The 25,314-nt window shown below is 47.4% G+C and overlaps 1 protein-coding gene across 4 annotated transcripts in view; it reads left to right on the forward strand.

Annotated features, from left to right (window-relative positions):
* The window catches only part of LOC140362625 (uncharacterized), a 112,796-nt gene that overhangs the window by 77,568 nt on the left and 9,914 nt on the right, over positions 1–25,314 (forward strand). For all 4 annotated transcript variants that reach the window (XM_072448755.1, XM_072448764.1, XM_072448745.1 and 1 more), the window contains exon 3: positions 13,423–13,689. In XM_072448755.1, coding sequence (XP_072304856.1) covers positions 13,423–13,689 — 267 coding nt within the window. The remainder of the gene's footprint in view (positions 1–13,422; positions 13,690–25,314) is intronic.

Raw genomic sequence — 25,314 nt, forward strand, 5'->3', positions numbered from 1 at the left:
ATGATGCCACCCCATTGTCCTCAAACACCTCATGATGCCACCCCATTGTCCTCAAACACCTCATGATGCCACCCCATTGTCCTCAAACACCTCATGATGCCACCCCATTGTCCTCAAACACCTCATGATGCCACCCCATTGTCCTCTCACACCTCATGATGCCACCCCATTGTCCTCAAACACCTCATGATGCCACCCCATTGTCCTCAAACACCTCATGATGCCACCCCATTGTCCTCAAACACCTCATGATGCCACCCCATTGTCCTCAAACACCTCATGATGCCACCCCATTGTCCTCAAACACCTCATGATGCCACCCCATTGTCCTCAAACACCTTATGATGCCACCCCATTGTCCTCAAACACCTCATGATGCCACCCCATTGTCCTCAAACACCTCATGATGCCACCCCATTGTCCTCTCACACCTCATGATGCCACCCCATTGTCCTCAAACACCTCATGATGCCACCCCATTGTCCTCAAACACCTCATGATGCCACCCCATTGTCCTCAAACACCTCATGATGCCACCCCATTGTCCTCAAACACCTCATGATGCCACCCCATTGTCCTCAAACACCTCATGATGCCACCCCATTGTCCTCAAACACCTTATGATGCCACCCCATTGTCCTCAAACACCTCATGATGCCACCCCATTGTCCTCAAACACCTCATGATGCCACCCCATTGTCCTCAAACACCTCATGATGCCACCCCATTGTCCTCAAACACCTTATGATGCCACCCCATTGTCCTCAAACACCTCATGATGCCACCCCATTGTCCTTCAAGATTTGAAATTGTTCAGTCAAGTCACAAAACCTTTCAGAATGTTAAAGTTCACATACAAGAAGGAAACACACATCTGCTGCAGTGTCACGGTCACATTAGCGAGGACACAGTGTCACGGTCACATTAGCGAGGACACAGTGTCACGGTCACATTAGCGAGGACACAGTCTCACGGTCACATTAGCGAGGACACAGTGTCACGGTCACATTAGCGAGGACACAGTCTCACGGTCACATTAGCGAGGACACAGTCTCACGGTCACATTAGCGAGGACACAGTGTCACGGTCACATTAGCGAGGACACAGTCTCACGGTCACATTAGCGAGGACACAGTCTCACGGTCACATTAGCGAGGACACAGTGTCACGGTCACATTAGCGAGGACACAGTCTCACGGTCACATTAGCGAGGACACAGTGTCACGGTCACATTAGCGAGGACACAGTGTCACGGTCACATTAGCGAGGACACAGTCTCACGGTCACATTTTTCACGGTTAAACTCATATTGACACATTTTCACATACATTGTTTTTAGCAGTTATAATAGTGTTAGTGGCTCTACAAAACATCAAAATGTATGTTTTATGATCATAGAGGAGCTAAAACTGTAATAAAACAGTTTGGCACATATTTGGATCACTTTATACTTTTTGATACAAAAAGGTCAAAGCACCAAAATGCTTCTGTTCTGTTGTTATTGTCATGACAACAGCACGTGCAGTGAACAGCATAAACACAATGAAGTATGTCTTTAGGACATTTACAAATGGACAATATTCAAAAAGTATGTATTTTGTTTGTTTGTGCTTCTGTAGTGTGAGTTCTGAAGCCCTGACAGTGTGACATGTGCACATCTGCAGAAACTAGAAGGCCTAAGCTTTCCCATGATGCATCACACTCACATGTGGAACGTAACATCCTCTTTTAAGAAGCAATGACTTCGGGTCTGACCAGTGCGCTCAGGTCTGACCAGTGCGCTCAGGTCTGACCAGTGCGCGCAGGTCTGACCAGTGCGCGCAGGTCTGACCAGTGCGCGCAGGTCTGACCAGTGCGCGCAGGTCTGACCAGTGCGCGCAGGTCTGACCAGTGTGCACAGGGCCAAATAGGCGGATGGTAACAGGTTAATTGTAGGGGCCACTTCTGCTGAGAGACTGTAACTCGTGACGTGAATGACACGCGTTACATGGACCATCTCATGGGTCATGTGGATGGTCATTAAAGCCTCTGCTGTGGCTGTGACGTCTGCTCCGTCACTCACACACTAATTGAATGCCACTGGAATTAGACAAAGACTTTTATGGCTCTCAAAGGAGACGCTGTAATTGGCTTTTCGGCTCGTTACACTATTTGTACGTAGACTTTGTTGTCATTCTAGTGTGTGAATGAGGCACAACTGTCAGAACTGTCAATGTGTGTACATATTAAGACTATTTTTATCTTTATTTTTACTTTTATTTTTTTATCTGGTAGTTTATTATTATTGTTATTATGACTTATTCATTGTTTTGTTGTTTGTGTTGCTCTGAATCACCAGGACAAGTTCCTATTTTTCATTGACAATGGCAATAAAACCTTTCTGATTCTGAGAATGTACATTTGTGTCATTTATGTTACATTTGTTTCGTTTCAGGGCTCAGATTAAGGATTTTCTTTTTATAGCAGCAGCTGCTAAACAATCCGTAATTTTTTTCACCTTTGTAGAGCAATTTGATAATTGCAGAGCAAAACACGAAAGTGACTAACAATCAATATTTCCCATTGATGTAACAAGATTATTTATTTCAAATGTACTTGTAAACATTCTATTTGAAAAAAAAAAACTCTTAACAAATTAACTTTTAAACACTTTTAAAAAAAAATTTCATTTTCAAAATAAAACAGAAAACTTGCAAATAAAATTAGTTGTTGAACATATTAATTAACACCAAGTCAGACTTTCTTCCATATCATCATCATCATCATCATCAGATGACTATTTGCATGAGTCTCATTTACATATTAATTGTCTTAAACTCACAAAAAATATGTGTTACGTTTCTGATGGAAATATGAAGGTTGCTGTGGCGACCATCATGATGTATTTATTGTGTTATTCAAATTGTACCGCTCTATTTGACGGTCCCTAAGCACTCGTCTCGGCTCCTGCTGCACATTCAGATCAGTGTGATTGGCTGAGCCCAAAATACGCATCTGATTGTTAAAAACCAGGTTGTGTCACTGCAGTGTAAATATGAATATTTTGGCAGTGAATGATCTGCAAAGACTTTTGTGTTTAGGAGTTATTGACCTCGGAAGTCTGAATCAGATAAAGTCCGAATTGCGTCAAATTAGAATCAGTTATTAAAGGTGGTATGGACGATTTTTTTCAGCAATTTTTGTATCATATTTCCTCGTGGCGTGGATAAATCATTTGTCCTGCCACGTTTCAATCATAAAACGCACCTGTCGCTCACCTGCAGCCGCGTCAGGCTCGTCCCCACGTTTCCGCGTGCCTAAGCGCATGGATCTATCATAATATAGTTCCCTCAGTGACGGGGCAAAATGAAGACGGAGAAAGACAGTTCGAGCTGACGCAGAAGTGGACAGAAATCTACGGGAGACGAGAGATGTGATGCGCTCTGTTGCGCTAATAAACAAACGCACGTGTGTGTTGTATCAGTCCACACGGGGGAGTGGCATGTGCACGGGGGAGTGGCATGTGCACTTCCGCCTGCGTTCTCAAATCGCCGAAAAATCATCTATACCGCCTTTAAACTCTGCCCTAAACCTACTTGAAGTGAAATAAATTAATTTAGCGCCACAGCGCCCCCTACAGATTTTATATGGAGGTTAAATGTTTAGTTTTGCAAAATTTGACACAAAACTCAATTTTGGCCCAATCAAAAAAGTCAATGAGACTCATGTCATAATTGTTACGGCTTTGCCAACGATGACCCAAACCTCCCACGTTATTCCAATGGGGAAATCACCAGAACATGTTTACACTTTAGACTTTCACAAACTCCTCCCCCTCAGGGCGTTAGCCCGTTTAACCTGAAATTTGGTGAGACTCATCTTTGGGGGTAAAAGTTATCCACATTTTTATTCAAAGAGTCACGGTGTCTGTGCGGCAAAGCCGCACATTTTGCCAAGAATTCAAAATAAAATGTCTTTTTGATGTAAAACAAAGGGGAGAAGATGTGACAGCGTCACAGATTCAGCAGTAGGCGTAATAAAAGGACAATTGGGGCGCGTTAGCACCCCCTCCTCTTGCGGCGTGGCGGCGGCGTGGCGAGGGCCGATCATTGCCGCTTGCGGCTATATTTTATGTTACTTTTGTGTAATTTGTGTTACTTTTGTGTTATATTTATGTTACATTTGTGTTACTTTTGTGTCATCTGTTACTTTTGTGTTACTTTTGTGTTACTTTTGTGTTACATTTATGTTACATTTGTGTTACATTTGTGTTACATTTGTGTCATGTGTTACTTTTGTGTTACATTTGTGTTACATTTGTGTTACTTTTGTGTTACTTTTGTGTTACTTTTGTGTTACATTTGTGTCATCTGTTACTTTTGTGTTACATTTATGTTACATTTGTGTTACATTTGTGTTACATTTGTGTTACATTTGTGTTACATTTGTGTCATCTGTTACTTTTGTGTTACATTTATGTTACATTTATGTTACATTTGTGTTACTTTTGTGTTACATTTATGTTACATTTGTGTTACATTTGTGTTACATTTGTGTTACATTTGTGTCATCTGTTACTTTTGTGTTACATTTGTGTTACATTTGTGTTACATTTGTGTTACTTTTGTGTTACTTTTGTGTTACATTTGTGTCATCTGTTACTTTTGTGTTACATTTATGTTACATTTATGTTACATTTGTGTTACTTTTGTGTTACATTTATGTTACATTTGTGTTACATTTGTGTTACATTTATGTTACATTTGTGTTACTTTTGTGTTACATTTATGTTACATTTGTGTTACATTTGTGTTACATTTGTGTTACATTTGTGTCATCTGTTACTTTTGTGTTACATTTGTGTTACATTTGTGTTACATTTGTGTTACTTTTGTGTTACTTTTGTGTTACATTTGTGTCATCTGTTACTTTTGTGTTACATTTATGTTACATTTATGTTACATTTGTGTTACTTTTGTGTTACATTTGTGTTACATTTGTGTTACATTTGTGTTACATTTGTGTCATCTGTTACTTTTGTGTTACATTTGTGTTACATTTGTGTTACATTTGTGTTACTTTTGTGTTACATTTATGTTACATTTATGTTACATTTGTGTTACATTTGTGTTACATTTGTGTTACATTTATGTTATATTTATGTTACATTTGTGTTACATTTGTGTTACTTTTGTGTCATTCAGTGAAGAGATTCCAGCTCTGTTTTACTTATTAAAAGCCAAAAGTAGTTTTCATTTTTAATGTGATATTGTAAATTTAAAAGTGCACTCATGGCTGTTCCGCTCCTGCTTGTCTCCATGGTTACTGTTCAGCCCGAGTGTTTGAGGTGTAAATGCACTTTAACACTTGATTGGTGACAAAGGTGAGGTTGTTGAACACTCAACACACTTTTCAACAGAGACATGTATTTGAAGAAAGATAGTGACATATATATATATAATATATTATTATATTGTGAATAGACTTTGTGTGGTTAATGTGACGTTTAGACACATCAGAGAACATTTTCATAAATTGGATTTTGCTCATTGAGGCTGTGGTGAGCAGGTTCTCCTGAGATTGTCACATTTGAATCCTTCACAGAACTGGACACGGCAACGTATGCAACACAAAATGCATTTATGAACATCATTATAATATGATTAGAATGATTAATGTTGTAATGATGTAGAAGTGTTACTCTTGTGTTTGTTTAGTACGACATAAACGCAGGTGATGATGACGAAGAACACGATCAATCCAGCTGAGCGATACAATAAAGACCAGCCAAAGTAATGAGCTGGAGGATCTGAAATGACACAGGAAATCCCTTAAGTCACACAGGAAATCCCTTAAGTCACACAGGAAATCCCTTAAGTCACACAGGAAATCCCTTAAGTCACACAGGAAATCCCTTAAGTCACACAGGAAATCCCTTAAGTCACACAGGAAATCCCTTAAGTCACACAGGAAATCCCTTAAGTCACACAGGAAATCCCTTAAGTCACACAGGAAATCCCTTAAGTCACACAGGAAATCCCTTAAGTCACACAGGAAATCCCTTAAGTCACACAGGAAATCCCTTAAGTCACACAGAAAGCCACAGGACAGGACCGTAGTGTAGGAGAAGTATTAGTACCATCATCACTGATCACAGACTGAACCGTGCCATTCACGTAGTCACCTAAAAGATGAATAATCATATTATTATTCATGAAAACACTGAACATTGGTGCATTTCAATAAAATATCTCACCTCTCAGTGAAACATTGATTATGTGACTCTGATCATTTCCAAGTTGACACTGATATAATCCTAAATCACTGCTTTGGACATTGTTGAATATTAAAAAAGATGTCATCTCATTGGTGTTTGTCTCCTCTGTTTTTTGAACACTTGAGTTCAATTTCACTTTCTCGTCTCCTTCCAGTTTAAACCATGTGATTGTTGGAATATCTTCAGTACAAACACGTACAGGGCAGAGAAGCTCCAGTGGCTCTCCCAGTTTGGCCTCATAGGTTGTGTAGCGGCGGACTTTAATTCCATTTTCACATGTTTTATCTGTAGAGAAACATTGACATTAGAGATCATGGTTCTTTTCACAAGCCTCTAATACGTGCACAATGTGATGGTTCTTGTTACAACATGAGCTGCATGTGTGTGTTCTATAATCGCATCACTATTCTGAAAGTGCTACATTTATAGTCAAACTGGGGAAATGTGTGGGCAAGTAATGAAGAAGAAGATGTTTGTTACAAAAGTGTGTTCCCCACTCACTCCCTCAGACTGTGGAACAAATGAGCTGAACTCACGTTACATTCGACCCCCGACTTGAGAAGCACAGAGCAAATGTAGAGCATAAGTCTATGAGAACACAATGTATACTAGATCCTCTGTTTATTCACCTTTAATATAGATGTAGTTCTATATTCAGTGAGAACACACTTACCCTCAGCGTCCAGAGTGAGGCACAGCACGGTCATCACAATCAACCTGGACGTCCAGACATGGCAAAACGTCATCTTGTCAAGTTCAGGGAAAGATCTGATCATCTGCCACAAATCCAAGAGTGAGATGTTCCTCTGAGTACATTTTAAAGGTCCTGAGAGTGATGCTGTTGCCTACTTCCTCTTTCACTACCTGAAGACTGTTCCCCCAGGGCCAGAGAAAAGGTAGATTAGTGGGAGGGGCTTCTATAACATGTCTATATATACATATACATATACATATATGTATAACATGTATATAAGTCTGAAAGGAGTGATGAAGGGGCTTTCCATGTGAATAAGACCCTGTGCTGTAAATGTAGTGTTTGGGGAGCGTGTGACGCTCGCTCACTTCCTCTTCGTGCCTTTCATGTACGTGCTGCAAACTAGTGCGGCCTCCTGCACGGGCCTCCTGCACGGGCCTCCTGCACGGGCCTCCTGCACGAGCCTCCTACACGAGCCTGCTGCACGAGCCTCCTGCACGAGCCTCCTGCACGAGCCTCCTGCACGAGCCTCCTACAAGAGCCTCCTACAAGAGCCTCCTGCACGGGCCTCCTGCACGAGCCTCCTACAAGAGCCTCCTACAAGAGCCTCCTACAAGAGCCTCCTGCACGGGCCTCCTGCACGGGCCTCCTGCACGAGCCTCCTGCACGAGCCTCCTGCACGGGCCTCCTACAAGAGCCTCCTACAAGAGCCTCCTACAAGAGCCTCCTACAAGAGCCTCCTGCACGGGCCTCCTGCACGAGCCTCCTACAAGAGCCTCCTACAAGAGCCTCCTACAAGAGCCTCCTACAAGAGCCTCCTACAAGAGCCTCCTACAAGAGCCTCCTGCACGGGCCTCCTACAAGAGCCTCCTACAAGAGCCTCCTACAAGAGCCTCCTGCACGGGCCTCCTACAAGAGCCTCCTACAAGAGCCTCCTACAAGAGCCTCCTACAAGAGCCTCCTGCACGGGCCTCCTGCACGGGCCTCCTGCACGAGCCTGCTGCACGAGCCTCCTGCACGAGCCTCCTGCACGGGCCTCCTGCTTGTTTCCATGGTTATTGTTTAGCTCTTTAAAGGTGCCATAACATGCTTTTTTTCACGTTTCGTAGTCTATCCTAAGTGTATAATTGATAATAATAAGTGTTGTGCAACACACTTAACATAATAGTTAAGAAATATCACCCAGACCTTGGACCCCCTCACCAACCCGGAAATGCAGACGGCTTGGTTTGATATTCGCCCCCACCCTTGCGAAGAGCCATCTGGCTCCCCCGCCCAACCCGTGACGTAGTCTCAGAGCGCCTGTGTGCCCCGCCCACCCGTGACGTAGTCTCAGAGCGCGTGTGTGCCCCGCCCACCCGTGACGTAGTCTCAGAGAGCGTGTGTGCCCCGCCCACCCGTGACGTAGTCTCAGAGCGCGTGTGTGCCCCGCCCACCCGTGACGTAGTCTCAGAGCGCGTGTGTGCCCCGCCCACCCGTGACGTAGTCTCAGAGCGCGTGTGTGCCCCGCCCAACCCGTGACGTAGTCTCAGAGCGCGTGTGTGCCCCGCCCACCCGTGACGTAGTCTCAGAGCGCGTGTGTGCCCCGCCCACCCGTGACGTAGTCTCAGAGTGCGCGTGTGTGCCCCGCCCAACCCGTGACGTAGTCTCAGAGCGCGCGTGTGCCCCGCCCAACCTGTGACGTAGTCTCAGAGCGCGTGTGTGCCCCGCCCAACCCGTGACGTAGTCTCAGAGCGCGCGTGTGCCCCGCCCACCTGTGACGTAGTCTCAGAGAGAGCGTGTGTGCCCCGCCCAACCCGTGACGTAGTCTCAGAGCGTGTGTGTGCCCCGCCCAACCCGTGACGTAGTCTCAGAGCACGTGTGTGCCCCGCCCACCCGTGACGTAGTCTCAGAGCGCGTGTGTGCCCCGCCCACCCGTGACGTAGTCTCAGAGCGCGTGTGTGCCCCGCCCACCCGTGACGTAGTCTCAGAGCGCGTGTGTGCCCCGCCCACCCGTGACGTAGGCCCCACAGCTCTGCTCCGCGGAGCAGCGCGGAGTGAGTGAGAAAGAGTCTACTTTGAGACTGAACAAAATGGTGAGGCGTGCTTGCCCTTATGACACGGTCTTGCCTCCACCGCCCGTCAGTTTGGAGATTGGAGGAAAGGAGATAGTCTGTACTAAAGCTAAACACTGAGGGAATCAATCAAAAAAACACTCTGGACATTTATGAAGCACAAATAGCGATGTAAGAAGGTTAAAAGCTCTGAAAAGTCGATTTTGCATGTTATGGGACCTTTAATGTCACACAGTGAACTTCAGGTCATGGCGGCGCATTGACACGCTGCACCCACACCAGAGGGTGCAGCGTGTGGGTGCAGCGTGTGGGTGCAGCGTGTGGGTGCAGCCTGTGGGTGCAGCCTGTGGGTGCAGCGTGTGGGTGCAGCCTGTGGGTGCAGCCTGTGGGTGCAGCCTGTGGGTGCAGCGTGTGGGTGCAGCCTGTGGGTGCACCCTGTGGGTGCAGCGTGTGGGTGCAGCCTGTGGGTGCAGCCTGTGGGTGCAGCCTGTGGGTGCAGCGTGTGGGTGCAGCCTGTGGGTGCAGCCTGTGGGTGCAGCGTGTGGGTGCAGCCTGTGGGTGCAGCCTGTGGGTGCAGCCTGTGGGTGCAGCCTGTGGGTGCAGCGTGTGGGTGCAGCCTGTGGGTGCAGCCTGTGGGTGCAGCGTGTGGGTGCAGCGTGTGGGTGCAGCCTGTGGGTGCAGCCTGTGGGTGCAGCCTGTGGGTGCAGCGTGTGGGTGCAGCGTGTGGGTGAAGCCTGTGGGTGCAGCCTGTGGGTGCAGCCTGTGGGTGCAGCCTGTGGGTGCAGCGTGTGGGTGCAGCCTGTGGGTGCAGCCTGTGGGTGCAGCCTGTGGGTGCAGCGTGTGGGTGCAGCGTGTGGGTGCAGCCTGTGGGTGCAGCGTGTGGGTGCAGCCTGTGGGTGCAGCGTGTGGGTGCAGCGTGTGGGTGCAGCCTGTGGGTGCAGCCTGTGGGTGCAGCCTGTGGGTGCAGCGTGTGGGTGCAGCCTGTGGGTGCAGCGTGTGGGTGCAGCGTGTGGGTGCAGCCTGTGGGTGCAGCCTGTGGGTGCAGCCTGTGGGTGCAGCCTGTGGGTGCAGCGTGTGGGTGCAGCGTGTGGGTGCAGCGTGTGGGTGCAGCGTGTGGGTGCAGCGTGTGGGTGAGACAAACACAACTAAACAAAGTCGTAATAATTCATTTGGACGCTGATCTGGACATTTTTATGTAAAGTGCTAAACACGTTTTAAATCAATGATTTAATTTAAATATAAATATTGGGGCTCTTCACAATGGTCCAACATCAAGAATTAAAATCAATGGTCATGTGACAGGTCCACTGACTATGGAAAGAGGGGTCAGGCAGTGTAGTGCTGTTTAGTGCAGTTCAGTGCTGTTTAGTGCAGTGTAGTGCTGTTTAGTGCAGTGCTGTTTGGTGCAGTGTAATGCAGTGCAGTGCTGTTTAGTGCAGTGCTGTTTAGTGCAGTATAGTACAGTGCAGTGCAGTGCTGTTTAGTGCCGTGCTGTTTAGTGCAGTGCTGTTTAGTGCAGTGTAGTGCTGTGCAGTGCTGTTTAGTGCAGTGCAGTGCAGTGCAGTGCAGTGCAGTGCTGTTTAGTGCTGTGCAGTTTAGTGTAGTGCAGTTCAGTGCTGTTTAGTGCAGTGTAGTGCTGTTTAGTGCAGTGCTGTTTGGTGCAGTGTAATGCAGTGCAGTGCTGTTTAGTGCAGTGCTGTTTAGTGCAGTATAGTGCAGTGCAGTGCAGTGCTGTTTAGTGCAGTGCTGTTTAGTGCAGTGCTGTTTAGTGCAGTGTAGTGCTGTTTAGTGCTGTTTAGTGCGGTGTAGTGCTGTTTAGTGCAGTTTAGTGCAGTGTAGTGCAGTGCTGTTTAGTGCAGTATAGTGCAGTGTAGTGCTGTTTAGTGCAGTATAGTGCAGTGTAGTGCTGTTTAGTGCAGTGTAGTGCAGTATAGTGCAGTGCTGTCTAGTGCTGTTTAGTGCAGTGTAGTGCAGTGTAGTGCTGTTTCGTGCAGTATAGTGCAGTGTAGTGCAGTGTAGTGCTGTTTAGTGCAGTGTAGTGCAGTGCTGTTTTTGCAGTGCTGTTTAGTGCAGTGCTGTTTGGTGCAGTGTAGTGCAGTGCTGTTTAGTGCAGTGCTGTTTAGTGCAGTGCTGTTTAGTGCAGTGCTGTTTAGTGAAGTGCAGTGCTGTTTAGTGCAGTATAGTGCAGTGCTGTGTAGTGCAGTGTAGTACAGTGCAGTGTAGTACAGTGCAGTATAGTGCAGTGTAGTGCTGTTTAGTGCAGTATAGTGCAGTGTAGTGCAGTGTTGTTTAGTGCAGTGTAGTGCTGTTTAGTGCAGTGTAGTGCTGTTTAGTGCAGTGTAGTGCTGTTTAGTGCAGTGCAGTGCTGTTTAGTGCAGTGCTGTTTAGTGTAGTGTAGTGCAGTGCAGTGCTGTTTAGTGCAGAGCTGTTTAGCGCTGTTTAGTGCAGTGTAGTGCTGTTTTTGCAGTGCTGTTTAGTGCAGTGCTGTTTGGTGCAGTGCAGTGCAGTGCTGTGCTGTTTAGTGCAGTGCTGTTTAGTGCAGTGCTGTTTAGTGCAGTGCTGTTTAGTGCAGTGCTGTTTAGTGCAGTGTAGTGCTGTTTAGTGCAGTGTAGTGCTGTTTAGTGCAGTGTAGTGCTGTTTAGTGCAGTGTAGTGCAGTGCTGTTTTTGCAGTGCTGTTTAGTGCAGTGCTGTTTGGTGCAGTGTAGTGCAGTGCTGTTTAGTGCAGTGCTGTTTAGTGCAGTGCTGTTTAGTGCAGTGCTGTTTAGTGAAGTGCTGTTTAGTGAAGTGCAGTGCTGTTTAATGCAGTATAGTGTAGTGCAGTGTAGTACAGTGCAGTGTAGTACAGTGCAGTATAGTGCAGTGTAGTGCTGTTTAGTGCAGTATAGTGCAGTGTTGTTTAGTGCAGTATAGTGCAGTGTAGTGCAGTGTTGTTTAGTGCAGTGTAGTGCTGTTTAGTGCAGTGTAGTGCTGTTTAGTGCAGTGTAGTGCAGTGCTGTTTAGTGCAGTGCTGTTTGGTGCAGTGTAGTGCAGTGCTGTTTAGTGCAGTGCTGTTTAGTGCAGTGCTGTTTAGTGCAGTGCAGTATAGTGCAGTGTAGTGCTGTTTAGTGCAGTATAGTGCAGTGTAGTGCAGTGTTGTTTAGTGCAGTATAGTGCAGTGTAGTGCAGTGCTGTTTAGTGTAGTGCTGTTTAGTGCTGTGCAGTGTAGTACAGTGCAGTGCTGTTTAGTGCAGTGCTGTTTAGTGTAGTGTAGTGCAGTGCAGTGCTGTTTAGTGCAGAGCTGTTTAGCACTGTTTAGTGCAGTGTAGTGCTGTTTTTGCAGTGCTGTTTAGTGCAGTGCTGTTTAGTGCAGTGCAGTGCTGTTTAGTGCAGTATAGTGCAGTGCAGTGTAGTGCTGTTTAGTGCAGTTTGGTGCAGCGTAGTGCAGTGCTGTGCTGTTTAGTGCAGTGCTGTTTAGTGCAGTGCAGTGCTGTTTAGTGCAGTGCTGTTTAGTACAGTGCAGTGCTGTTTAGTGCAGTGCAGTGCTGTTTAGTGCAGTGTAGTGCTGTTTAGTGCAGTATAGTGCAGTGCAGTGTAGTGCTGTTTAGTGCAGTTTGGTGCAGCGTAGTGCTGTTTAGTGCAGTGTAGTGCTGTTTAGTGCAGTGTAGTACTGTTTAGTGCAGTATAGTGCAGTGTAGTGCAGTGTATTGCAGTGCAGTGCTGTTTAGTGTAGTGCAGTGCAGTGCTGTGCAGTGTAGTGCAGTGCTGTGCGGTTTAGTGCTGTTTAGTGCAATGCTGTTTAGTGCAGTGCTGTTTAGTACAGTGCAGTGTAGTGTAGTGCTGTTTAGTGTAGTGCAGTGCTGTTTAGTGCAGTATAGTGCAGTGTAGTGCTGTTTAGTGCAGTGTAGTGCTGTTTAGTGCAGTGTAGTGCAGTGTAGTGCTATTTAGTGCAGTGCTGTTTAGTGCAGTGCAGTGCTGTTTAGTGCAGTATAGTGCAGTGCAGTGCTGTTTAGTGCAGTATAGTGCAGTGCTGTGTAGTGCAGTTTAGTGCAGTTTAGGGTAGTGCTGTTTAGTGCAGTGCAGTATAATGCAGTGCAGTGCTGTTTAGTGCAGCGCTGTTTAGTGCAGTGCAGTTTAGTGCTGTTTAGTGCTGTTTAGTGCAGTGCAGTGCTGTTTAGTGCAGTGTAGTGCAGTGTAGTGCAGTGCAGTGCTCTTTAGTGCTGTTTAGTGCAGTGTAGTGCAGTTGCCTCTTCCCACTCAACATCGCTCTATCTTTACCAGGAATATTTTCATCTTTTAATATTTTCTTAAATGAAAGCGCTTGTCCAATGTTGGTTCAACTTGACTCACATCATTCTGAAGGCTGTTGTGGTGTCCCTGAGCAAGACACGTCCGCTGGCTGGTGTTTTATAGTTTCTTATAGTTATTGTGTTCCTCGTAGGTGCCACTCACGCCGAGCTGATCCGCGGTGCAGAGGAGGCCAGTGCAGGGCGGGTGATGGGCCGCTTCTTCCACCTGCACCCTCCTCGCCGGGTCAGTCTGCTTCCCTGGCTCGCCCACTGGATCCGGGGCGGAGCCGTGCCCGTCGCCACCATGAACATGCAGAGGGCTGTGCCAAAGGGGGAGGAGCTGCCCGACGCTTGGCACCATCAGCTCATATTCGGAGTCATGAGCAATGCAGTGTTCATGACCAACCCCTTAGACGTAGGCGAGTGATGCAGAGGCTCATGTTGTGATGCAGAGGCTCATGTTGTGTTACAGTGAGGAATGCAGAGGCTCATGTCGTGATGCAGTGAGTGATGCAGAGGCTCATGTTGTGTTACAGTGAGGAATGCAGAGGCTCATGTTGTGTTGCAGTGAGTGACGCAGAGGCTCATGTTGTGTTACAGTGAGTGATGCAGAGGCTCATGTTGTGTTACAGTGAGTGATGCAGAGGCTCATGTTGTGGTACAGTGAGTGATGCAGAGGCTTGTGTTGTGTTGCAGTGAGTGATGCAGAGACTCAGGTTGTGTTGCAGGGAGTGATGCAGAGGCTCATGTCGTGTTACAGTGAGTGATGCAGAGGCTCATGTTGTGATGTGTTGTAGTGAGTGATGCAGAGACTCATGTCGTCTTACAGTGTGTGATGCAGAGGCTCATGTCGTGTTGCAGTGAGTGATGCAGAGACTCATGTTGTGTTGCAGTGAGTGATGCAGAGGCTCATGTTGTGATGCAGAGGCTCATGTTGTGTTGCAGTGAGTGATGGCGAGGCTCATGTTGTGTTACAGTGAGTGATGCAGAGGCTCATGTTGTGTTGCAGTGAGTGATGCAGAGGCTCATGTTGTGTTGCAGTGAGTGATGCAGAGACTCATGTTGTGTTGCAGTGAGTGATGCAGAGGCTCATGTCGTGATGCAGAGGCTCATGTCGTGTTGCAGTGAGTGATGCAGAGGCTCATGTTGTGATGCAGAGGCTCATGTTGTGTTGCAGTGAGTGATGCAGAGGCTCATGTTGTGATGCAGAGGCTCATGTTGTGTCACAGTGAGTGATGCAGAGGCTCATGTCGTGATGCAGAGGCTCATGTTGTGTTACAGTGAGTGATGCAGAGGCTCATGTTGTGTTGCAGTGAGTGATGCAGAGGCTCATGTTGTGTTGCAGTGAGTGATGCAGAGACTCATGTTGTGTTACAGTGAGTGATGCAGAGGCTCATGTTGTGTTGCAGTGAGTGATGCAGAGGCTCATGTTGTGTTGCAGTGAGTGATGCAGAGGCTTATGTTGTGTTAAAGTGAGTGATGCAGAGGCTCATGTCGTGTTACAGTGAGTGATGCAGAGGCTCATGTGATGCAGAGGCTCATGTTGTGTTACAGTGAGTGATGCAGAGGCTTATGTTGTGTTACAGAGAGTGATGCAGAGGCTCATGTCGTGTTACAGTGAGTGATGCAGAGGCTCATGTTGTGTTACAGTGAGTGATGCAGAGGCTCATGTCGTGTTACAGTGAGTGATGCAGAGGCTCATGTGATGCAGAGGCTCCTGTTGTGTTACAGTGAGTGATGCAGAGGCTCATGTTGTGTTACAGTGAGTGATGCAGAGGCTCATGTTTTGTTACAAGAGTGATGCAGAGGCTCATGTCGTGATGCAGAGGCTCATGTTGTGTTACAGTGAGTGATGCAGAGGCTCATGTTGTGTTGCAGTGAGTGATGCAGAGGCTCATGTTGTGTTACAGTGAATGATGCAGAGGCTCATGTTGTGTTACAGTGAGTGACGCAGAGGCTCATGTTGTGTTACAGTGAGTGATGCAGAGGCTTATGTTGTGTTAAAGTGAGTGATGCAGAGGCTCATGTCGTGTTACAGTGAGTGATGCAGAGGCTCATGTGATGCAGAGGCTCATGTTGTGTTACAGTGAGTGATGCAGAGGCTTATGTTGTGTTACAGAGAGTGATGCAGAGGCTCATGTCGTGTTACAGTGAGTGATGCAGAGGCTCATGTTGTGTTACAGTGAGTGATGCAGAGGCTCATGTCGTGTTACAGTGAGTGATGCAGAGGCTCATGTTGTGTTACAGTGAGTGATGCAGAGGCTCATGTTGTGTTACAGTGAGTGATGCAGAGGCTCATGTTGTGTTACAGTGAGTGATGCAGAGGCTTATGTTGTGTTACAGAGAGTGATGCAGAGGCTCATGTCGTGTTACAGTGAGTGATGCAGAGGCTCATTTCGTGTTACAGTGAGTGATGCAGAGGCTCATGTCGTGTTACAGTGAGTGATGCAGAGGCTCATGTTGTGTTACAGTGAGTGATGCAGAGGCTCATGTCGTGTTACAGTGAGTGATGCAGAGGCTCATGTTGTGTTACAGTGAGTGATGCAGAGGCTCATGTCGTGTTACAGTGAGTGATGCAGAGGCTCATGTTGTGTTGCAGTGAGTGATGCAGAGGCTCATGTCGTGATGCAGAGGCTCATGTCGTGTTGCAGTGAGTGATGCAGAGGCTCATGTTGTGATGCAGAGGCTCATGTTGTGTTGCAGTGAGTGATGCAGAGGCTCATGTTTTGATGCAGAGGCTCATGTTGTGTCACAGTGAGTGATGCAGAGGCTCGTGTCGTGATGCAGAGGCTCATGTTGTGTTACAGTGAGTGATGCAGAGGCTCATGTTGTGTTGCAGTGAGTGATGCAGAGGCTCATGTTGTGTTGCAGTGAGTGATGCAGAGACTCATGTTGTGTTACAGTGAGTGATGCAGAGGCTCATGTTGTGTTGCAGTGAGTGATGCAGAGGCTCATGTTGTGTTGCAGTGAGTGATGCAGAGGCTTATGTTGTGTTAAAGTGAGTGATGCAGAGGCTCATGTCGTGTTACAGTGAGTGATGCAGAGGCTCATGTGATGCAGAGGCTCATGTTGTGTTACAGTGAGTGATGCAGAGGCTTATGTTGTGTTACAGAGAGTGATGCAGAGGCTCATGTCGTGTTACAGTGAGTGATGCAGAGGCTCATGTTGTGTTACAGTGAGTGATGCAGAGGCTCATGTTGTGTTACAGTGAGTGATGCAGAGGCTCATGTTGTGTTACAGTGAGTGATGCAGAGGCTCATGTTGTGTTGCAGTGAGTGATGCAGAGGCTCATGTCGTGATGCAGAGGCTCATGTCGTGTTGCAGTGAGTGATGCAGAGGCTCATGTTGTGATGCAGAGGCTCATGTTGTGTTGCAGTGAGTGATGCAGAGGCTCATGTTGTGATGCAGAGGCTCATGTTGTGTCACAGTGAGTGATGCAGAGGCTCATGTCGTGATGCAGAGGCTCATGTTGTGTTACAGTGAGTGATGCAGAGGCTCATGTTGTGTTGCAGTGAGTGATGCAGAGGCTCATGTTGTGTTGCAGTGAGTGATGCAGAGACTCATGTTGTGTTACAGTGAGTGATGCAGAGGCTCATGTTGTGTTGCAGTGAGTGATGCAGAGGCTCATGTTGTGTTGCAGTGAGTGATGCAGAGGCTTATGTTGTGTTAAAGTGAGTGATGCAGAGGCTCATGTCGTGTTACAGTGAGTCATGCAGAGGCTCATGTGATGCAGAGGCTCATGTTGTGTTACAGTGAGTGATGCAGAGGCTTATGTTGTGTTACAGAGAGTGATGCAGAGGCTCATGTCGTGTTACAGTGAGTGATGCAGAGGCTCATGTTGTGTTACAGTGAGTGATGCAGAGGCTCATGTCGTGTTACAGTGAGTGATGCAGAGGCTCATGTTGTGTTACAGTGAGTGATGCAGAGGCTCATGTTGTGTTACAGTGAGTGATGCAGAGGCTCATGTTGTGTTACAGTGAGTGATGCAGAGGCTCATGTTGTGTTACAGTGAGTGATGCAGAGGCTCATGTTGTGTTGCAGTGAGTGATGCAGAGGCTCATGTCGTGATGCAGAGGCTCATGTCGTGTTGCAGTGAGTGATGCAGAGGCTCAGGTTGTGTTGCAGTGAGTGATGCAGAGGCTCATTTTGTGATGCAGAGGCTCATGTTGTGTCACAGTGAGTGATGCAGAGGCTCATGTCGTGATGCAGAGGCTCATGTTGTGTTACAGTGAGTGATGCAGAGGCTCATGTTGTGTTGCAGTGAGTGATGCAGAGGCTCATGTTGTGTTGCAGTGAGTGATGCAGAGACTCATGTTGTGTTACAGTGAGTGATGCAGAGGCTCATGTTGTGTTGCAGTGAGTGATGCAGAGGCTCATGTTGTGTTGCAGTGAGTGATGCAGAGGCTTATGTTGTGTTAAAGTGAGTGATGCAGAGGCTCATGTCGTGTTACAGTGAGTGATGCAGAGGCTCATGTGATGCAGAGGCTCATGTTGTGTTACAGTGAGTGATGCAGAGGCTTATGTTGTGTTACAGAGAGTGATGCAGAGGCTCATGTCGTGTTACAGTGAGTGATGCAGAGGCTCATGTTGTGTTACAGTGAGTGATGCAGAGGCTCATGTCGTGTTACAGTGAGTGATGCAGAGGCTCATGTTGTGTTACAGTGAGTGATGCAGAGGCTCATGTTGTGTTACAGTGAGTGATGCAGAGGCTCATGTTGTGTTACAGTGAGTGATGCAGAGGCTCATGTTGTGTTACAGTGAGTGATGCAGAGGCTCATGTTGTGTTACAGTGAGTGATGCAGAGGCTCATGTTGTGTTACAGTGAGTGATGCAGAGGCTCATGTTGTGTTGCAGTGAGTGATGCAGAGGCTCATGTCGTGATGCAGAGGCTCATGTCGTGTTGCAGTGAGTGATGCAGAGGCTCATGTTGTGATGCAGAGGCTCATGTTGTGTTGCAGTGAGTGATGCAGAGGCTCATGTTGTGATGCAGAGGCTCATGTTGTGTCACAGTGAGTGATGCAGAGGCTCATGTCGTGATGCAGAGGCTCATGTTGTGTTACAGTGAGTGATGCAGAGGCTCATGTTGTGTTGCAGTGAGTGATGCAGAGGCTCATGTTGTGTTGCAGTGAGTGATGCAGAGACTCATGTTGTGTTACAGTGAGTGATGCAGAGGCTCATGTTGTGTTGCAGTGAGTGATGCAGAGGCTCATGTTGTGTTGCAGTGAGTGATGCAGAGGCTTATGTTGTGTTAAAGTGAGTGATGCAGAGGCTCATGTCGTGTTACAGTGAGTGATGCAGAGGCTCATGTGATGCAGAGGCTCATGTTGTGTTACAGTGAGTGATGCAGAGGCTTATGTTGTGTTACAGAGAGTGATGCAGAGGCTCATGTCGTGTTACAGTGAGTGATGCAGAGGCTCATGTTGTGTTACAGTGAGTGATGCAGAGGCTCATGTCGTGTTACAGTGAGTGATGCAGAGGCTCATGTTGTGTTACAGTGAGTGATGCAGAGGCTCATGTTGTGTTACAGTGAGTGATGCAGAGGCTCATGTTGTGTTGCAGTGAGTGATGCAGAGGCTCATGTCGTGATGCAGAGGCTCATGTCGTGTTGCAGTGAGTGATGCAGAGGCTCATGTTGTGATGCAGAGGCTCATGTTGTGTTGCAGTGAGTGATGCAGAGGCTCATGTTGTGATGCAGAGGCTCATGTTGTGTCACAGTGAGTGATGCAGAGGCTCATGTCGTGATGCAGAGGCTCATGTTGTGTTACAGTGAGTGATGCAGAGGCTCATGTTGTGTTGCAGTGAGTGATGCAGAGGCTCATGTTGTGTTGCAGTGAGTGATGCAGAGACTCATGTTGTGTTACAGTGAGTGATGCAGAGGCTCATGTTGTGTTGCAGTGAGTGATGCAGAGGCTCATGTTGTGTTGCAGTGAGTGATGCAGAGGCTTATGTTGTGTTAAAGTGAGTGAAGCAGAGGCTCATGTCGTGTTACAGTGAGTGATGCAGAGGCTCATGTGATGCAGAGGCTTATGTTGTGTTACAGAGAGTGATGCAGAGGCTCATGTCGTGTTACAGAGAGTGATGCAGAGGCTCATGTCGTGTTACAGTGAGTGATGCAGAGGCTCATGTCGTGTTACAGTGAGTGATGCAGAGGCTCATGTTGTGTTACAGTGAGTGATGCAGAGGCTCATGTTGTGTTACAGTGAGTGATGCAGAGGCTCATGTTGTGTTACAGTGAGTGATGCAGAGGCTTGTGTTGTGTTACAGTGAATGATGCATAGGCTCATGTTGTGTTACAGTGAGTGACGCAGAGGCTCATGTTGTGTTACAGTGAGTGATGCAGAGGCTTATGTTGTGTTAAAGTGAGTGATGCAGAGGCTCATGTCGTGTTACAGTGAGTGATGCAGAGGCTCATGTGATGCAGAGGCTCATGTTGTGTTACAGTGAGTGATGCAGAGGCTTATGTTGTGTTACAGAGAGTGATGCAGAGGCTCATGTCGTGTTACAGTGAGTGATGCAGAGGCTCATGTTGTGTTACAGTGAGTGATGCAGAGGCTCATGTCGTGTTACAGTGAGTGATGCAGAGGCTCATGTTGTGTTACAGTGAGTGATGCAGAGGCTCATGTTGTGTTACAGTGAGTGATGCAGAGGCTCATAGTGTGTTACAGTGAGTGATGCAGAGGCTTATGTTGTGTTACAGAGAGTGATGCAGAGGCTCATGTCGTGTTACAGTGAGTGATGCAGAGGCTCATGTCGTGTTACAGTGAGTGATGCAGAGGCTCATGTCGTGTTACAGTGAGTGATGCAGAGGCTCATGTTGTGTTACAGTGAGTGATGCAGAGGCTCATGTCGTGTTACAGTGAGTGATGCAGAGGCTCATGTTGTGTTACAGTGAGTGATGCAGAGGCTCATGTCGTGTTACAGTGAGTGATGCAGAGGCTCGTGTTGTGTTGCAGTGAGTGATGCAGAGGCTCATGTCGTGATGCAGAGGCTCATGTCGTGTTGCAGTGAGTGATGCAGAGGCTCATGTTGTGATGCAGAGGCTCATGTTGTGTTGCAGTGAGTGATGCAGAGGCTCATGTTGTGATGCAGAGGCTCATGTTGTGTCACAGTGAGTGATGCAGAGGCTCATGTCGTGATGCAGAGGCTCATGTTGTGTTACAGTGAGTGATGCAGAGGCTCATGTTGTGTTGCAGTGAGTGATGCAGAGGCTAATGTTGTGTTACAGTGAGTGATGCAGAGACTCATGTTGTGTTACAGTGAGTGATGCAGAGGCTCATGTTGTGTTGCAGTGAGTGATGCAGAGGCTCATGTTGTGTTGCAGTGAGTGATGCAGAGGCTTATGTTGTGTTAAAGTGAGTGATGCAGAGGCTCATGTCGTGTTACAGTGAGTGATGCAGAGGCTCATGTGATGCAGAGGCTCATGTTGTGTTACAGTGAGTGATGCAGAGGCTTATGTTGTGTTACAGAGAGTGATGCAGAGGCTCATGTCGTGTTACAGTGAGTGATGCAGAGGCTCATGTTGTGTTACAGTGAGTGATGCAGAAGCTCATGTCGTGTTACAGTGAGTGATGCAGAGGCTCATGTTGTGTTACAGTGAGTGATGCAGAGGCTCATGTCGTGTTACAGTGAGTGATGCAGAGGCTCATATTGTGTTACAGTGAGTGATGCAGAGGCTCATGTTGTGTTACAGTGAGTGATGCAGAGGCTCATGTTGTGTTACAGTGAGTGATGCAGAGGCTCATGTTGTGTTACAGTGAGTGATGCAGAGGCTCATGTTGTGTTGCAGTGAGTGATGCAGAGGCTCATGTCGTGATGCAGAGGCTCATGTCGTGTTGCAGTGAGTGATGCAGAGGCTCATGTTGTGATGCAGAGGCTCATGTTGTGTTGCAGTGAGTGATGCAGAGGCTCATGTTGTGATGCAGAGGCTCATGTTGTGTCAAAGTGAGTGATGCAGAGGCTCATGTCGTGATGCAGAGGCTCATGTTGTGTTACAGTGAGTGATGCAGAGGCTCATGTTGTGTTGCAGTGAGTGATGCAGAGGCTCATGTTGTGTTACAGTGAGTGATGCAGAGACTCATGTTGTGTTACAGTGAGTGATGCAGAGGCTCATGTTGTGTTGCAGTGAGTGATGCAGAGGCTCATGTTGTGTTGCAGTGAGTGATGCAGAGGCTTATGTTGTGTTAAAGTGAGTGATGCAGAGGCTCATGTCGTGTTACAGTGAGTGATGCAGAGGCTCATGTGATGCAGAGGCTCATGTTGTGTTACAGTGAGTGATGCAGAGGCTTATGTTGTGTTACAGAGAGTGATGCAGAGGCTCATGTCGTGTTACAGTGAGTGATGCAGAGGCTCATGTTGTGTTACAGTGAGTGATGCAGAGGCTCATGTCGTGTTACAGTGAGTGATGCAGAGGCTCATGTTGTGTTACAGTGAGTGATGCAGAGGCTCATGTCGTGTTACAGTGAGTGATGCAGAGGCTCATATTGTGTTACAGTGAGTGATGCAGAGGCTCATGTTGTGTTACAGTGAGTGATGCAGAGGCTCATGTTGTGTTACAGTGAGTGATGCAGAGGCTCATGTTGTGTTACAGTGAGTGATGCAGAGGCTCATGTTGTGTTGCAGTGAGTGATGCAGAGGCTCATGTCGTGATGCAGAGGCTCATGTCGTGTTGCAGTGAGTGATGCAGAGGCTCATGTTGTGATGCAGAGGCTCATGTTGTGTTGCAGTGAGTGATGCAGAGGCTCATGTTGTGATGCAGAGGCTCATGTTGTGTCACAGTGAGTGATGCAGAGGCTCATGTCGTGATGCAGAGGCTCATGTTGTGTTACAGTGAGTGATGCAGAGGCTCATGTTGTGTTGCAGTGAGTGATGCAGAGGCTCATGTTGTGTTGCAGTCAGTGATGCAGAGACTCATGTTGTATTACAGTGAGTGATGCAGAGGCTCATGTTGTGTTGCAGTGAGTGATGCAGAGGCTCATGTTGTGTTGCAGTGAGTGATGCAGAGGCTTATGTTGTGTTAAAGTGAGTGATGCAGAGGCTCATGTCGTGTTACAGTGAGTGATGCAGAGGCTCATGTGATGCAGAGGCTCATGTTGTGTTACAGTGAGTGATGCAGAGGCTTATGTTGTGTTACAGAGAGTGATGCAGAGGCTCATGTCGTGTTACAGTGAGTGATGCAGAGGCTCATGTTGTGTTACAGTGAGTGATGCAGAGGCTCATGTCGTGTTACAGTGAGTGATGCAGAGGCTCATGTTGTGTTACAGTGAGTGATGCAGAGGCTCATGTTGTGTTACAATGAGTGATGCAGAGGCTCATGTTGTGTTACAGTGAGTGATGCAGAGGCTCATGTTGTGTTACAGTGAGTGATGCAGAGGCTTATGTTGTGTTACAGAGAGTGATGCAGAGGCTCATGTCGTGTTACAGTGAGTGATGCAGAGGCTCATGTCGTGTTACAGTGAGTGATGCAGAGGCTCATGTCGTGTTACAGTGAGTGATGCAGAGGCTCATGTTGTGTTACAGTGAGTGATGCAGAGGCTCATGTTGTGTTACAGTGAGTGATGCAGAGGCTTATGTTGTGTTACAGAGAGTGATGCAGAGGCTCATGTTGTGTTGCAGAGGCTCATGTTGTGTTGCAGTGAGTGATGCAGAGGCTCATGTTGTGATGCAGAGGCTCATGTTGTGTCACAGTGAGTGATGCAGAGGCTCATGTCGTGATGCAGAGGCTCATGTTGTGTTACAGTGAGTGATGCAGAGGCTCATGTTGTGTTGCAGTGAGTGATGCAGAGGCTCATGTTGTGTTGCAGTGAGTGATGCAGAGACTCATGTTGTGTTACAGTGAGTGATGCAGAGGCTCATGTTGTGTTGCAGTGAGTGATGCAGAGGCTCATGTTGTGTTGCAGTGAGTGATGCAGAGGCTTATGTTGTGTTAAAGTGAGTGATGCAGAGGCTCATGTCGTGTTACAGTGAGTGATGCAGAGGCTCATGTGATGCAGAGGCTCATGTTGTGTTACAGTGAGTGTTGCAGAGGCTTATGTCGTGTTACAGAGAGTGATGCAGAGGCTCATGTCGTGTTACAGTGAGTGATGCAGAGGCTCATGTTGTGTTACAGTGAGTGATGCAGAGGCTCATGTCGTGTACAGTGAGTGATGCAGAGGCTCATGTTGTGTTACAGTGAGTGATGCAGAGGCTCATGTTGTGTTACAGTGAGTGATGCAGAGGCTCATGTTGTGTTACAGTGAGTGATGCAGAGGCTCATGTTGTGTTACAGTGAGTGATGCAGAGGCTTATGTTGTGTTACAGAGAGTGATGCAGAGGCTCATGTCGTGTTACAGTGAGTGATGCAGAGGCTCATGTCGTGTTACAGTGAGTGATGCAGAGGCAGAGGCTCATGTTGTGTTACAGTGAGTGATGCAGAGGCTCATGTCGTGTTACAGTGAGTGATGCAGAGGCTCATGTTGTGTTACAGTGAGTGATGCAGAGGCTCATGTTGTGTTACAGTGAGTGATGCAGAGGCTCATGTTGTGTTACAGTGAGTGATGCAGAGGCTCATGTTGTGTTACAGTGAGTGATGCAGAGGCTCATGTCGTGTTACAGTGAGTGATGCAGAGGCTCATGTTGTGTTACAGTGAGTGATGCAGAGGCTCATGTTGTGTTACAGTGAGTGATGCAGAGGCTCATGTTGTGTTACAGTGAGTGATGCAGAGGCTCATGTTGTGTTGCAGTGAGTGATGCAGAGGCTCATGTTGTGTTGCAGTGAGTGATGCAGAGGCTTATGTTGTGTTAAAGTGAGTGATGCAGAGGCTCATGTCGTGTTACAGTGAGTGATGCAGAGGCTCATGTGATGCAGAGGCTCATGTTGTGTTACAGTGAGTGATGCAGAGGCTTATGTTGTGTTACAGAGAGTGATGCAGAGGCTCATGTCGTGTTACAGTGAGTGATGCAGAGGCTCATGTTGTGTTACAGTGAGTGATGCAGAGGCTCATGTCGTGTTACAGTGAGTGATGCAGAGGCTCATGTTGTGTTACAGTGAGTGATGCAGAGGCTCATGTCGTGTTACAGTGAGTGATGCAGAGGCTCATATTGTGTTACAGTGAGTGATGCAGAGGCTCATGTTGTGTTACAGTGAGTGATGCAGAGGCTCATGTTGTGTTACAGTGAGTGATGCAGAGGCTCATGTTGTGTTACAGTGAGTGATGCAGAGGCTCATGTTGTGTTGCAGTGAGTGATGCAGAGGCTCATGTCGTGATGCAGAGGCTCATGTCGTGTTGCAGTGAGTGATGCAGAGGCTCATGTTGTGATGCAGAGGCTCATGTTGTGTTGCAGTGAGTGATGCAGAGGCTCATGTTGTGATGCAGAGGCTCATGTTGTGTCACAGTGAGTGATGCAGAGGCTCATGTCGTGATGCAGAGGCTCATGTTGTGTTACAGTGAGTGATGCAGAGGCTCATGTTGTGTTACAGTGAGTGATGCAGAGGCTCATGTTGTGTTACAGTGAGTGATGCAGAGGCTTATGTTGTGTTACAGAGAGTGATGCAGAGGCTCATGTCGTGTTACAGTGAGTGATGCAGAGGCTCATGTCGTGTTACAGTGAGTGATGCAGAGGCTCATGTCGTGTTACAGTGAGTGATGCAGAGGCTCATGTTGTGTTACAGTGAGTGATGCAGAGGCTCATGTCGTGTTACAGTGAGTGATGCAGAGGCTCATGTTGTGTTACAGTGAGTGATGCAGAGGCTCATGTCGTGTTACAGTGAGTGATGCAGAGGCTCATGTTGTGTTACAGTGAGTGATGCAGAGGCTCATGTTGTGTTACAGTGAGTGATGCAGAGGCTCATGTTGTGTTACAGTGAGTGATGCAGAGGCTCATGTTGTGTTACAGTGAGTGATGCAGAGGCTTATGTTGTGTTACAGAGAGTGATGCAGAGGCTCATGTTGTGTTGCAGAGGCTCATGTTGTGTTGCAGTGAGTGATGCAGAGGCTCATGTTGTGATGCAGAGGCTCATGTTGTGTCACAGTGAGTGATGCAGAGGCTCATGTCGTGATGCAGAGGCT

This window comes from Eucyclogobius newberryi, unplaced genomic scaffold (genome assembly GCF_026437365.1).
Source record: "Eucyclogobius newberryi isolate DKJ021-1_F unplaced genomic scaffold, fEucNew1.0.hap1 SCAF_1, whole genome shotgun sequence".
In the NCBI taxonomy this organism is placed as follows: Eukaryota; Metazoa; Chordata; class Actinopteri; order Gobiiformes; family Gobiidae; genus Eucyclogobius; species Eucyclogobius newberryi.